Below are 14,136 nucleotides of genomic sequence, written 5' to 3'. Positions count from 1 at the left end.
GTATGGGCCACAGTGTGGTCCTTTGTAGTCCACGCCCTTGTCCACTACCCTGCCATGTCAACGCTCCACTCGTCCAAAGTGGCGACCCAATGACAGATCATTTGCCTTCTTCGCCACGAAGGAACACACTGGTGGTCTCCACGTGGACATAGAACAATGGCCCGCCTTCCAGATCACTTGCGGGCCCACAAAACGAATCACCACGTCAGAAGAATGGGCATGCGCACGAAGGTTCGCCGGCCCGCGCATGTGCGATCCATGAGTTCTGATGGTCCCCAAGGGGGGGGGGGGCACTATCGGAAGGAAGCGGAGGCGAGGGGCGGTCTCTTCTCCGGCCGGCGGTAACGGCCACTTGTAGCGAGTGAATCTCGCTGGAAATCGGGAAATATGGCAGAGATTTTCACCTTTTCCGGCGATCTCGATGCCTTTTCCGGTGAGGGACCGACTTTTCATTGGCGACATCAACGACGCCGCGGAGGTCCTCCTCGGCCGCGGGGCGCCGGAGGTCACTCACCTCCTCTCGCTCCTCAGCTGGGTCTCCGTCTCCTTCTCCGAGTGGCGGCCGGATCTCGAGATTCCGGCGAGGGAGGTCCGGAAGGTCTTCGCAGCGGACGGCGGGTTGAAGTCGGGGGAGCAGGGGAGGATTCTGGGAGTCGTGGAGATGGCCGGGGAGGGACTGAGGCTGGTGAGGATGGCGGTGGCCTTGAGGGACACGGAGAGCGAGAACTTGCTGGGGTATCTGGAGGTGTGCTTAGACTTCATCGAGAGGAGCCGCGCCGAGCCCACGATCCTGGTGCATTGCTTCGCCGGCGTCTCCCGGAGGTAGGAATCATGACCCACCATCTGGTTCTTGCCAATGTATTTTGTTTCCTTACGTCCTGAAGTCGAGTCTCCGATTGTAAAACTACAATCGAACTACTACATTCATATATCACCATCAGCATAAGCATATTTATTTTTATTTGTTGTTTTGTTCTTCTCTAGTTTGCAATCTGCATCACTGAATTCTGCAAGTTGGAACAACCCAAGTAGAATTTTACAAAAAATCAAGTTTTTTTTTTAGTTTAGCTTGTAGCTTTTAGTGTAGAATTAGTTTGGTTAATAATTGTGACAAATCTCGTGAAAATATGGCGAGAAATTACCTGAAAGTGAAAATACGGCAATTTCTCGCTATTTATGTTTTTATCGGCTATTTATCGTAAAACTGTGTTTTTTATTTATATTTCTTTATAAAATTTTACTTTTGTTTATATTTTTAGTTTATTTTTTATTGCCGAGATTTTGCCAAAAAAAACGAGATTAATTAAAAAAAAACTATTTTCACGAGTTTTTGGTTGCGGATATTTTGCCATTTTTAACTTTTAGCACTATGTTTAATACCCAATAGCCATTATAGATTTTGCGTTGAAATAAACCCCCATAATTATTGTCATAATCCTTATCAGATGGGGTACTTCTCAATAAGGATGTATTTGGTTATTAGCAATACAGTATTCTATTTCTAGATTCAGTAGTCTGTTATAGTCTCCATCGTCCTTTTTTAAATGGATGAAGTTCTATTGACCATTGAAATGTAAGTGCTAATAGTACTTGTCTGTTTGGATTATCCTAGAGATACCTCCTGACTAAATCCTGAAGTAATTCCTATCACTTGAATTTTAGACATCATGCTTTTGTAATTATTTGTCATGCATGAACACATTTCATTTCTTGTAGATGATCAAATCATTTGGCTAGTATTTACAGGGTTATTATCTTTTGTCAACAACGTGCTATCCCAACAGCTTTGCCTTTCATATTATGTTATAATCAAGTAAAGGTTTTACTCCTAGCTTTTCCGGTGACATTGCAGTGCAGCTGTCATGACAGCATATCTGATGAGAAGTAAACATCAATCTCAAGAAGGTCGGGATAAATTCATGTTCCTAAATGAGATATATGTGGCTAATGTTGGGCATCTTTTTCCTTGCTTCATGTGCTCTTTGTTGTGCTGTCTTTGTAACCGATTATTGTTTAAGCTCAGTATCTTTAAGAAACTTGAAACTCTTTATAATCAGTTTCTCTAGCCATATGAAAATTAACATGTGTCGTGGAGTTCAGAAGTCTGTAATTTGACACTCCATGGGATTTTTTATTGTAATCAGACCCTCCATGGGTTTTTTTTTCAGTAATGTGGCTGACTATATCTAACTCTGTTGCCTTTTTTATTTTATTTTAGTGAATTTAATATGTGATTGGCTTGACCTGTGAGGCTTTAAGTTCAGGAATTTGGTTTATTTTTCTCAGTTCATGTTGTGACACTTAAAGATCTTATAATATTTTTCAATTCATTTTCAAGTACTCATGTTTTGATGATTAATGGATTTGCAGATGCTTTAGAATCTTTGCATCAGAGTTGTGAATTTGTTTGCCTGAATGATGGCTTTCTGGAACAGGTGAATGCATGGTAATTAGTAATAAATAAATGTAAACAGTCCTGTTTGACTAGTAACATAAGCATTGCAATTTGTTTAATTGTTGCAGTTAAAGTTATTTGAGAATATGGGATTCAAGGTGGATCCTGGCAACCCTATATACAAACTCTTCCGCTTGAAGGCATTGGGTGAGATATTTTGTTTCACTATTTGTAGGGTATTTGGTCTATAGAAATTATTTGGTTTTTCAGTTTCTGCATGATGTCTGCACAAGATGCGCTATAATGAATTTTCTGTCTCATGATCAAACAAGTTTGCACATTTTTAAAGGTGGATTTATCAACTTGTCCATCCATCTTGGGATGGCCATTTTGTCTTGCCACTAAAAGAGTTTATTGTAGCTGCTTTCTGAATATCATTTAACCAAAGAATGCCATAGATGAATAATTGATGTCCAATATGCAGTCTTCCAATTATGCATGCACAAGTAATTACTCCGTGGAAATGTTTCAAAATATTTTTCTGCTTGCAAATAATAGGACTAATTGGTTTTTGCACTGTCATGTTTCTTTTAGGTAAAATGGTGTAGCATGATCTGTATAGAAGTTATGGTTTACTTTTTCAGTTCTCATGGTGGATATGGTTCCAGATGAAGAATATGGTAGGGGTAAGAAGATTAATGGTTCCAGATTTGGTGTGGATCCTGGCTTAATAGATGAAGTGAGTTCTCATGCTGATGATACCGTGCGTAATAAGACAAAGACAGCCTCCCTTTGCAAGACGTGCCCAAGAATTGTAGCCATGCAAGAGAACGTCATCAGCCATACACCAGGTGAAGGGGAGACATGCTTTGATTGGGCAAAGCATAGAAGTGGTCACCCATTTATCCCGTCTGATGAGATTGAGTGCTCTTCTATATTTATTGAGCCTCTTAGATGGATGACAGCCGGTATGATTTTAATAACTTTCCACCTGATACAATTCTGTAGAGGTCATGTTTTAGTGTAGAATGACCAGGTGGGCCCAATCTTGATTAGGATTTATATAGCGAAGACATTCAGTCTGATTTGATCAACTTGTTGACAGGTCTGGAGACTTGAGGCAAGTTGCTTGGCTTAATTTCCAACCCTCCGCAACTTTATCATTCAAGTCCCTTCTGATTACAAATTTTAGTTTTTGGTAACTGATCTGTGAACAATACTTTTGACTGCTGCCGAAGAATAATTGATGTAACTCCAAACTAGGCATAAAATTTGACTGAACATATGATCTTGTTTTGGTTGAAGTCATGATTCAGTTCGACTCAGACTTGGATGTCCCGACTGTGAACTTCTGATGTTGGCAAAAACCCTTCCAAGATGTTTGATTACTTTTTCTTTTTTCCAACTTTCGTCATTACTAATTTGTCAAAGTCCATCAGTGTCTTGAAAAGAGTTTTTTTTCCATTTAATTATAACCCGAAGAAACCCCACCCGGCACGAAGACTTGGAAAGAATATACATACTTGATTTCCTGACTTCAAACTCTGCTTTCTTGTTGATCAGCTGAAGATGGTGGAATGGAGGGAAGGCTGTCATGCATCGACTGTGAATCGCGTTTGGGTTATTTTAATTGGTCAGGCATCCAGTGCAGCTGTGAGAGCTGGATCACCCCAGCTTTCCAGCTTCATAAGAGTCGGTTTGAAGTTAGCAGTGTATAATTAGCCAATTTTCAGCTGTAATTTATACTGGAAAAAGTATGTGAAAACCAACCAACAAAAGGGCTTCATATCCTCCATCAATGTCATTGTTGCAGAACATAACTTGTACATGCTTTCATTGACTATGAAAACTCAGGGTCCAACTATAAATCTTTCATATTAGCTCGCTCTATCAGAGTCATGGAGCTGAAGCTGTAGTCTGTGAGACAGTAAAGTATCAAGAGATGTATTTTCTTGTCATTTTGCTTTCTTATGAAACAAGAAAGAAGGTCCGGTCTGAGTTTAGCCTATTTTATATATCTGGAAGAAAGTTTGGTCTAAGCTTAGCCTTTTCATGTACATTTGCAGGATTATGGAAGTAAAAGTTTTAGGATTTTAAACCATGATTTGACTTTAAAGTAGATTTTGATATCCGTGCCTTTGGTTTTGTTTACTCTTGTGCCCTTAAAAAGAGACTTTTTTATGGTAATGCAACTGCTCTTAAAAGAGTTAGATAGCATCTTTTACATTATCATGGTTTGTATCTATAAAACAACTTCCGACCTGACTAACTTGGTCAAACCTTATTGGAGAGCCAGGGCTTTTGATTCTATTCAGATTTGAGTTGTAACAGCTTAGGGTTCAGATCTGGCATCCTTGTCAGTGAACAAATTCTCAACGAATCTGAAAGGGTTTCCTAGAGTAACACAAAAGAGAGACTTATAGCAGCCTAAATCAGAACATGTTCAAAGTAACGCCTTAAAGTGGTAGCCCCAAATCTGAGTGTAGTCACACAATTCCCATGGAAGCTAGGTAACACTCTTTGGTTCGTAGTAAACTAAGCGCCTGTGAAGGTATACACATGAAATTTTGTCCATGCACAGGGCAGAGAGAGCGAGCGAGAGAGAGATTTACTTGAAACCTGATTTCTTCAATTTCTCGTCAAACCAGTGGAAATCTAGTGTCTGAATCATTCAATTTCTCATCAAATGCCTGTAACTCGATTTCTTCTCTAGTTAAATGACGTCAGTATCTTTCAATACACAAAATGTTACAGGTTGGTCTCTCTCTCTCTCATACTAAAAACATGACAATACCCAGCCACTGGCTTCAGTATGAATTTATGAGAGAACACATTCTAGATCATTTTCAAGGCCGAAGCACTTGGGTCCTCCACAATAAATAGCTTATGGAACCTTCAGCTAACCAAAATCTTCAACTACTCTCCTCTGTCTCAAGTTGGGTCATAGGAATCAATTTTAAGAATGTGATTGTGCCTCGAGCAGCATGTTTGTTGCGACATTCAAGTCATTCCTGGCCTGCACAAGTGCTTGTCTTGCTGAATTCCTGTCGAAACCCATTGATACCAAGGTTGCAATGGAATCCTCTGCTGGCTCTATCATGGAAGCAAATGAAGGAGGTCGTGGATAGTTACCCTGTAATTAATTATAAAATAACAGAGTTAAGCAATGCATGTCTGTCTGTAGGCGATGTTCTCCTTTATATATAAGTTCATTCAAAAGTTTCTTGATGGCACCAACCAATAAATTCAGATTTTACAATGGGTTTGTTGGCTCACACAATCACCCACTCAATCAGGTGGTAATCAGAGCGACCATGATCACGTTCAATGTGGATCAGGCTGTACGATCTGATCCCATCCAAACTTTTGATCCAAAACAAGTATATATGAGGATATAATTATGTTCTGTATTACAAATAGCACATAAGACCAGCTCTGGACAAAGACATCAATCAAGGTACATGCAATTTAGATGGTTTGGATATTAACACACTCGTGATAATCCCAATCAGATCAGGATCATCCCCTATCTAAACCCTTTACAGTCATAAATACAAAGGATAGCCATGACCTTGTCAAGAAATCTTGGTATAACAGAACATTACTATTTACTAAGTTTTTTTCCAGGGAAAACAAAGTTTAACCATGCTGAAAGGAATGACAAATACTTTACACTGATCAGCAGCTATCCAACATTCATCAAAATAAGCCAGACACACTCCATCTAAAAGATTTATGCTCTGTTTGGGAGTCGTTGTTGGGAGCAGTAACGGAGGATTCATGGAATCCCCATTATTTCTGTCACTTGGTATCGTGACTTTGGGAGGGGAGACAGATACCAGGGTGGAGTTGGGAGGGGTGACCTCATTAAAAATTGACGGACTTGAAAAACATCCTTGCGAGAATGTTGTTGCCAGATCAGTCGATTTCGTCACCTTAGAGCTTATAAATGATAGACTGATAGCTAATGAACACAATACATAATTCATTATGATTTGAATAGTAAATTAGCAATGGTCTATAGCTTGTTATAAATTTAGCCATTATATATATATATATATAGACACACACACACACACATTCTCTCTCCTTTCTCTCATACAGCAAGCATTAATGAATAAATCAAGCAAATCAATTTTGCAAGGGACTTGCCTCCACACGATGACCCACATTAGGAGTAGCATTTCCTGAAATACTCCCACGGGAAACTGTAGATGATGACCCTCCTGTGTTGGAGGACCATGATAAGCGTGAAAACAATGATGTCACAGCATTAGGGAACTGCAAAATAAAATTGTAAAACATCAAATATCAGGATATAACATGAAGAAGATTCCAGCATGTATCACAACTTCTTCTATAACAGAAAATGAGAACTACAAACTCTTATCATTCAAAAGACTACATTACAATGTACAATTTTAAACATTCTACATTACTTAAATATTTCTTGATCATAAATTTGAAAGCATGGCCTAAGCTGAAAACAGAGGCAACTCAGGCACAAACTGTCTACAAAGCCAATTTAAAATAGATGGCTTATGGTTATGGCTTGCTCAGTCCCACTGAACTTCAACTACATTCCTTCAGCTTTATCAGAGGATTGCACTCGTGACTAGAACCTAAGTTGAGACAAGTTGAATCGCTCAAGTCAGTTGAGCCAATCACTGAGAAGAATTTTGTTGTTTCACATGCCCAATGGAGGGATTCTTGGTTTTCCTGGTTTAAGCTTGATCATGGTTGCATACACCCAGTGACCTGGAGATGGGAGATCACTGACCTATAGTCCCATCACAGGCATGAAATGTACCTGGATTACCTGAATACCTTTTATTTTCTTTCCCTTGAAAACTTTGACACTTTGATTTTTTTTTCTATTTTGTCATGACCACCACATAACTGAAATAGGATATTGCAAGTTCCTAATAAGCTCATTAAGAATTTTCAGTGTTCTTATCTTTTATTTGTTTATCCTTAATTAATATGATTTAAGGTAATGCCAAAAAAGGCTTCTGCTTCTGGCCTTGTAAAACATTTAGTAGAGAGAAAGTGGTTAAAATACCCGAAGAATATATACACAAGGCTATGCAAGAGAGGGAGGTTATCCAAAACCCTTTCTAAAAATGAGGGCAGTGGTGAGGTAATCATATAATGAAATGATACCTATGTTCATTCAAGCTGGTACCAACAAAATTCAGTTGCAACGGATTCTGATTAGCAAAAGTTAAATCATCATTTGGTAAGTCGCTCACAGATCGCAGATAAATTTTGTTTCAATAAGACCGCAACAACATGCAAAGTTAAGACTTTCCAATTTCAACAACTTTAGTACAATGAATTTGATGCCACATACCACATCTTATAAATTCTGTATTACAAGCAACACAACAGTTTGAAACAGTTGTCAACATTGTTTAACAGTAGGAGATTAGAACTCAATCCAGCAAAGTAACAGGACCAAGATGAGACCATCTAATTATTATGACATCTCAAAAAATCAAAGCATGTTAATGGAATTAGCTTAAGAAAAACTGTGTAGAACAACAGAAAATATTGTTAAAGTATATATATATATATATATATATATATATATATATATATATATAAAAGTGAAACCCATTAGGGGTATTTTGGTCATTACACATTATATAATTAGTGGTGTTCCTAGAGCACTTTAGGGTTTTCCTTTTTAATGTATTTTATTCTTTTCTTCAAGGGCATTATAGTCCTAATAACCCTTGGAATAGAGCTGTTGGGAAGTGCTCCCAACAGCTATATTTCTAGTTGTTGGGAGCACTTCTCAATGGCTCTTCTTTGCTTCCTTTTGTGTATAAATAGGGGGTGTAACCCCTCTTGTATGTTTAGCGTGTTCACAAACATTCTCTTAATAATATTCCTATATTTTTTACTTGTGTTTTAGCTCCTAAGTGGCTTGTGTGGTTGTGCTCTTGTATTGATCCATAAGTGGTCCTAATTGTGTATGTTCTTGTGTTCTTGTATGCCCATAAGAGGCACCAACTTGTACTCTTTTTGCATTTTCATTACAAATATATACTGCCTCTGTATTTCTGGTTGCGTGTGGGTGAATGCTCCACTCACACAAAACTATATCAAAAGATTTTTATTTGAAGAGATCCAAAGCAAATAACAACACTAAGAGACACTAGAGGAGCAAATCAATGTTAGTAACAATGGCAAGTTTGATGAAATCCTCACTCTGCAAATTTGATTAGAAGACATAAGAAGTCTCATGAAGCACATGTAAATATTGCAACAACTTGATGAGGATCAGAATTAATGACCTTTATCCTGCAGATATAGAAAAAATTTAGGCGATATAGTAAACCAGCAAGAATGCCACAAATTCCAGGCAAAAGGGATCTTTTCCATGAAGATAGTATGAGCTGCAAAAACCCAAGAGTGCATCAGCTTACCATAAAGTAAAAGGTCACCTATGTGAAAATTTAAATTGCCAAACCACATTGATTCCACCTTACCTGAATGCCTGCTAGATAAATAAATGATTTGTCTGAAAAGGGAAGCCCAAATATGCGGAACCGTGTCGAAACAGGAATGTCTGAGTAAAAGGGTACAAAGGAAGAGAATACCAGACCATAGGGTCCAGATGCTACTGCACCAAAATTTGGATCTGCAGAACAATAGAAAGATTAAGCATCAATAAAAGGTCAGAATTTCCAAACCTGATGGTTTGGCAAAACAACCTAAGTTTTAGTACTTCGTGTTTCTAAAAGCCAAAACTGACCCAAGTTTTCTAACTAACACCTACATGACATTCACATTATTTCATGCTTCTTTTTTTTTAATATAATTATGCTTTATTTTTACTTAAAAACAACAGTCTAATCACATAAAAAAATAAAAAACAACCATCTACCAAGCACAATACAGGAATGGCATGTTTAAAGATGTAATAAGGACCTGCCCTGATAATGTTACTGTTAAAGATATGAATCAAGATCCAATCCAAGAACCGTTCAAGACCAAGATCAAGTTCAACGTGATCCAGGTGTTGATCAAGAGAAGAAGAGTCAGCAGAATATGGACTCTCGTGAAGGTGATGCACCCTAAGAAGGACTGTTACAAGACTCCTCTTCAATGAATAGATCTCAAAGAGTCCCTGATTTGTATAAGTCCAATCCTGTGTAAACAACTTCTGGTTGAGGCTTATCCTTTCATAGTAGGGGATGTCCCCCATACCTTGTACACTAATATATAAATAAAGGCCACCTCTACACACCTTAGACAAAGAGTGTGAGAGGTTTCTTCGTGGACGCAGGTGGATCTCACCGAATCACGTTAATAAATATTGTGCATTTATGTTAAGCAAACTCAGAAGTTTGGGCTTCTTATTTGCCTCTCTCTCTCTCTGCTTATTCTGATGCTGATTGGGTGGGCTGTCCTAGCGATCGCAAGTCTACTGGAGGTTATGCAGTTTATCTTGGCCCTAACTTACTGTCATGGAGTTCCAAAAAGCAATAAACCTATGCTCGATCCAGTACACAGGCAAAATATAAGGTTGTTGCTAATGTAATGTTGTTGTTGAGCTCATTTGAATCCAATTTCTTCTTTGGGAGCTTGGCATCGTACTACAACATATTCTGGTTCTATGGTGTGATAATGTTAATTCCACCTATATGGCTGTGCATCCTCTTTTACGTCAACGTAGTAAACATGTGAAAATTGATGTGCATTTTGCTCGTGATCAAATACATCAAAAGCAACTTGTAGTACGCCATATTCCCTCTCATGATCAGGTTGATGATATTCTTACCAAGCCACTTCCTGGATATCATCTCCCTATTCTTCGGTCCAAATTCAATGTTTTCTCTAGCCTGTTGAGTTTGAGGGGGGGATGTTAAAGATATGAATCAAGATCCAATCCAAGACCAAGACCAAGATCAAGTTCAACATGATCCAGGTGTTGATCAAGAGAAGAAGAGTCACCAGAATATGGACTGTCTTGTGAAGGTGATACACCCTAAGAGGGACTGATATAAGACTTTTCCTCAAGGAATAGATCTCAAAGAGTCCATGATTTGTACAAGTTCAATCCTGTGTAAACAACCACTTGTTGAGGCTTATCCCTTTTATAGTAGGGGATGTCCCCCATGCCTTGTACACTAATATAAATAAAGGCCACCTCTACACACCTTGGACATAGAGTGTGACGTTTTTTCATAGACGTAGGTGGTGAAAAAGGTGTATAGTGTTTCGGGTCTGGATCCTATACCAGACCCGAGTTCATTCCATTTTATGTATGTGTAAAATTTAAATGTATTTTTTTCTGGGTTGGGTTCGGATATTATATTAGACCCGACCCGACCCATGTACACTTAAGTGCCTTTATACAATGCATTAGGTCACAATTTCTGAGATACAGAATCGTGACAGCTGCAGAGGCCCCTTTCGGTTTTCTCTTCTCGTCTCTCTCTCTCTCCCTCTCTTTCTCTGTTTTCTCTCTTAATGCAGGTGCAGATGAAATTCTAGCATGGTATCAGAGCGTAGATCCTTCTAGAGGCAAAAAGAAACTCTGGCTCGTGACAACGATAGAAAAAATTTGAGGTTTTTCGCTTCTCATTTTCTTTTTGTTCCTCTTTCTCCTTCATCTCTTTTCTTTCCCCCTTTCTGAATCTTCCTGTGTACTCACACCTCACGTGAGTTACATTTTTGTGAATCTGTGATTCATGGACACTCTATTCACGTGAATCCAGATCGTGGATTGACTGCATTTCACGTGAACTGGTTCACGTGAAGCATCGGTCTTCTCCCAGATCGTGGGTTAACATCTCTTCACGTGAATTCGTGAACTGATTCACGTGAGATATTAAATTTGTTTCTATTAATCGTTTGATTCCCTTTTCATTCTGTCTTTTCCAAAATCTCTCTGCATATTCGGATGTTAAAGTGCTTCCCTGTGCTCTGCTGCACATTATCATTCTTGATTTCCCTTTGCTGAAACAATCAAAGGAGGGGTTTCTTAACGTGTGATTATCTTTTCGCGCAAGCCCCTTTTGGTGCACAGAAAGGCCCAAGTTTCTTCATTTTCTGATTTTAACAGTCTAGGATTCTCTGACAGCAAAAAAAAAAAAGAGTGTTGGGAGAAGGTTGAACTTTTTGTCTGTTGATTCTTATTCTCTATGGATCCCTACCACCCTCAATCAAATCTTTCTTCAAGTTTTCTACACCAACTTGTTTCTGAGAAGTTGAATACCTCAAATTTCTTGATCTGGAAGAGGCAGATTATTCCTTTCATAAGGAGTCAAGGCCTCTTAGGTCACCTGGATGGAACCACTTCAGTTCCACCACAATTTAGCCCGAGAGAAGAAAAAGATGACAAAGGGGCGAGTTCAATCGTGTATGTCAAAAATGTTGAATTCCTCAATTCGGAAAGAAAAGACCAGTCAGTTGTTGCATACATCACATCCACCTTGTCTCAAGAGATCCTTCTTGCCATTCTTGACAATTGTACAGCTCTACAACTCTGGGAACGACTGGTTCAGACGTATTCGCAGGTTTCTCAAGCAAGAGTAGTTTTTTTAAAAAGAGAATTTCAGTTGTTAAGGAAAGATTCTATGACCATCATGGAATATTTAAACAAGATGAAGACCATCACAGATCAACTTGCAGTTCTAGGGTGTGCCGTTAGTGATAGTGACATGGTGCAACAAACCCTGAGAGGATTGGGATCTGACTACAACATGATAGTCACTTCACTATTGTGTCTCCCTGTTCTTCCTACCTTTGATGAGCTACGAGCCAAATTGATCCAATATGAAATGACTCTGAAGGGATTCTCTGAAGAAACTCATAATCATTCAAATTCTCAAGAAGTTTTTGCTACAGGAGTGACCTATGGTAGAGGACGAGGAGGACAAGGGCGAAGTGGACACGGAGGGCATGATTTGCTTCCCACTCCAAACACGTTTACTCATGCGCAGGGAACAAGATTCATCCCTACTTGCTTCCTTTGTAACAAAAAGGGACATATCAAGGCGAATTGTTGGCATAATCCAGAGAATAAAGGAAAGAGTCCACAGATAGAAATCAAGAGAAAGTTCACAAATACCAGAGACAGTGGAGAGATTAAAGATTTGTTGATATCTGCCTTGTCAGAGTTAAAATTGAAGCAGGATGATGAAGGCACTTGGTTTGTCGATTCCGGGGCAACGACTCATGTGACAGGCGATGCAGGTAAAATTTCTAATCCTATTCCTTATTTTGGAAAAAGTAAGATAGTCACTGGAGATGGATCCCACCATCCTGTTTCCCATGTTGGAAAGACTGTCATCCCCATGTCATATTTCACTCTTACTCTTTCTGACGTTCTTCATGCCCCTGACATTAAGAAAAATATTGTCTCCGTCTCTAAATTTATTGATGATAATAATGCTTCAGTTGAATTCACTCCATTCTCTGTGCAGGTCAAGAACCTACGCACGAGGGAAACATTCGCTGAAGGAAAGAGACGAGGCAACATGTATGTCTTTGAAGAAGCTCCATGTCGTGATGTTCGCCCTTCTCACCTGATTTCGAAGCCTTCATCAGAGTCATGTTCCTCCTCTTCTGCTAGTGTTTTTAGTATCTCTGAATGCAATAAGCCATCCTAATGGCATAGTAGGTTAGGACATTGTGGGAGTCATTTTATTGAGAAACTTGTTTCTAATAATCTCATTCCAAAAGAAAGTCTTAAAGGGGACGAGAGTAGTCATAAATGTTCCAGTTGCCTTTTGTGCAAGAGTCATGTATTGCCTTTCCATTCAATTAATAAGAGGGTTTCAAAACCTTTTGAGATCATTTGTTCTGATGTGTGGGGACCCGCCCCAATTGTCTCTGGGTCTGGAAGCAGATATTATCTAATCTTTGTTGATAGCTATTCTTGATACATTTGGATATATTTCATAAAAAATAAGTCAGAAGTCTTCTCTTTGTTTCAAAATTTCTTTTCCTTGGTCAAAAACCAATTTTCTGAGTCCATTCAGTTTTTCCAATGTGATGGAGGTGGGGAATTTTCATCCCATGATTTTATTTCTTTTCTTCAAGATAACAGAATAGGAAGAAGAGTGTCCTGCCCTCACACTCCTCAACAAAATGGGATTGTTGACCGAAAACATAGACATATCGTTGAAAGTGCCATGAGTATGCTTCATGACAGCAATCTTCCCACCAACCTATGGAGAGAAGCCTTTCATTCTGCCGTGCATGTGATAAATAGATTGCCAATGGCATTCTAGAAAACAAGTCTCCTTATCACTGTCTCTTTGGAGCTCATCCTAGTTATCATGATCTGCATGTTTTTGGATGTGTTTGCTATGTGCATGTTGATCGGTCCCTGAGAAACAAGTTTCAAGACAAGGCCCAGAAGTGTAGGTTTGTGGGATACGCAGATGACTACAAAGGATATAGGTGCTATGATCCCACCAACAAACATATCAGAATCTCAAGAAATGTTGTCTTTGATGAGCAAAATTTCGATGACAAAGCTGATGCAACCAATATACCAACTGAAGTTTACTATCCTTGGTTGAGTTCAGAACTTTTTGCTAGCTCCAGCGAAGCATGTTCACCAGATTGCGTGCAGCAAGAAGAAGAGATGTCTGAAAACACTGAGACGTCGAGGTCACAGAATTCAGAAAAAATATCTGGCAGATACAAAGGCATTGTCTATTCCAGACAGAGACCGATGACATCAAGCCATTCAGATCATGCTTCAGTCAACAATC

The 14,136-nt window shown here is 39.0% G+C and overlaps 2 protein-coding genes across 2 annotated transcripts in view; one reads left to right on the top strand and one right to left on the bottom strand.

The window, feature by feature from the left end:
- The first annotated feature begins 421 nt into the window (after nt 1-421).
- Nucleotides 422-4,290, top strand: LOC149836494 (uncharacterized). Its single transcript, XM_090007011.1, has 6 exons — nt 422-822; nt 1,853-1,905; nt 2,371-2,435; nt 2,524-2,602; nt 3,064-3,363; nt 3,959-4,290. Exons 1-6 carry the CDS (start codon nt 422-424, stop codon nt 4,111-4,113), a joined length of 1,053 nt encoding a protein of 350 aa, XP_089863137.1. The 3' UTR covers nt 4,114-4,290.
- Nucleotides 4,291-5,002: 712 nt separating this feature from the next.
- The window catches only part of LOC149836493 (rhomboid-like protein 20), a 32,132-nt gene continuing 22,998 nt past the window's right edge, over nt 5,003-14,136 (bottom strand). Inside the window, exons 5-8 of the mRNA XM_090005379.1 lie at nt 8,893-9,044; nt 8,698-8,799; nt 6,548-6,676; nt 5,003-5,528 (exon numbers count right to left, since the gene is read on the bottom strand). Coding sequence (XP_089861505.1) covers nt 5,352-5,528; nt 6,548-6,676; nt 8,698-8,799; nt 8,893-9,044 — 560 coding nt within the window. The 3' untranslated portion in view covers nt 5,003-5,351. The remainder of the gene's footprint in view (nt 5,529-6,547; nt 6,677-8,697; nt 8,800-8,892; nt 9,045-14,136) is intronic.

The sequence above is a fragment of the Nuphar pumila genome, chromosome 5, assembly GCF_984573655.1.
Source record: "Nuphar pumila chromosome 5, dmNupPumi1.hap1.1, whole genome shotgun sequence".
NCBI lineage: Eukaryota > Viridiplantae > Streptophyta > Magnoliopsida > Nymphaeales > Nymphaeaceae > Nuphar > Nuphar pumila.
The sequence above is the reverse complement of the archived record's forward strand: the minus strand, read 5'-3'. Positions and strand labels throughout refer to the sequence as shown.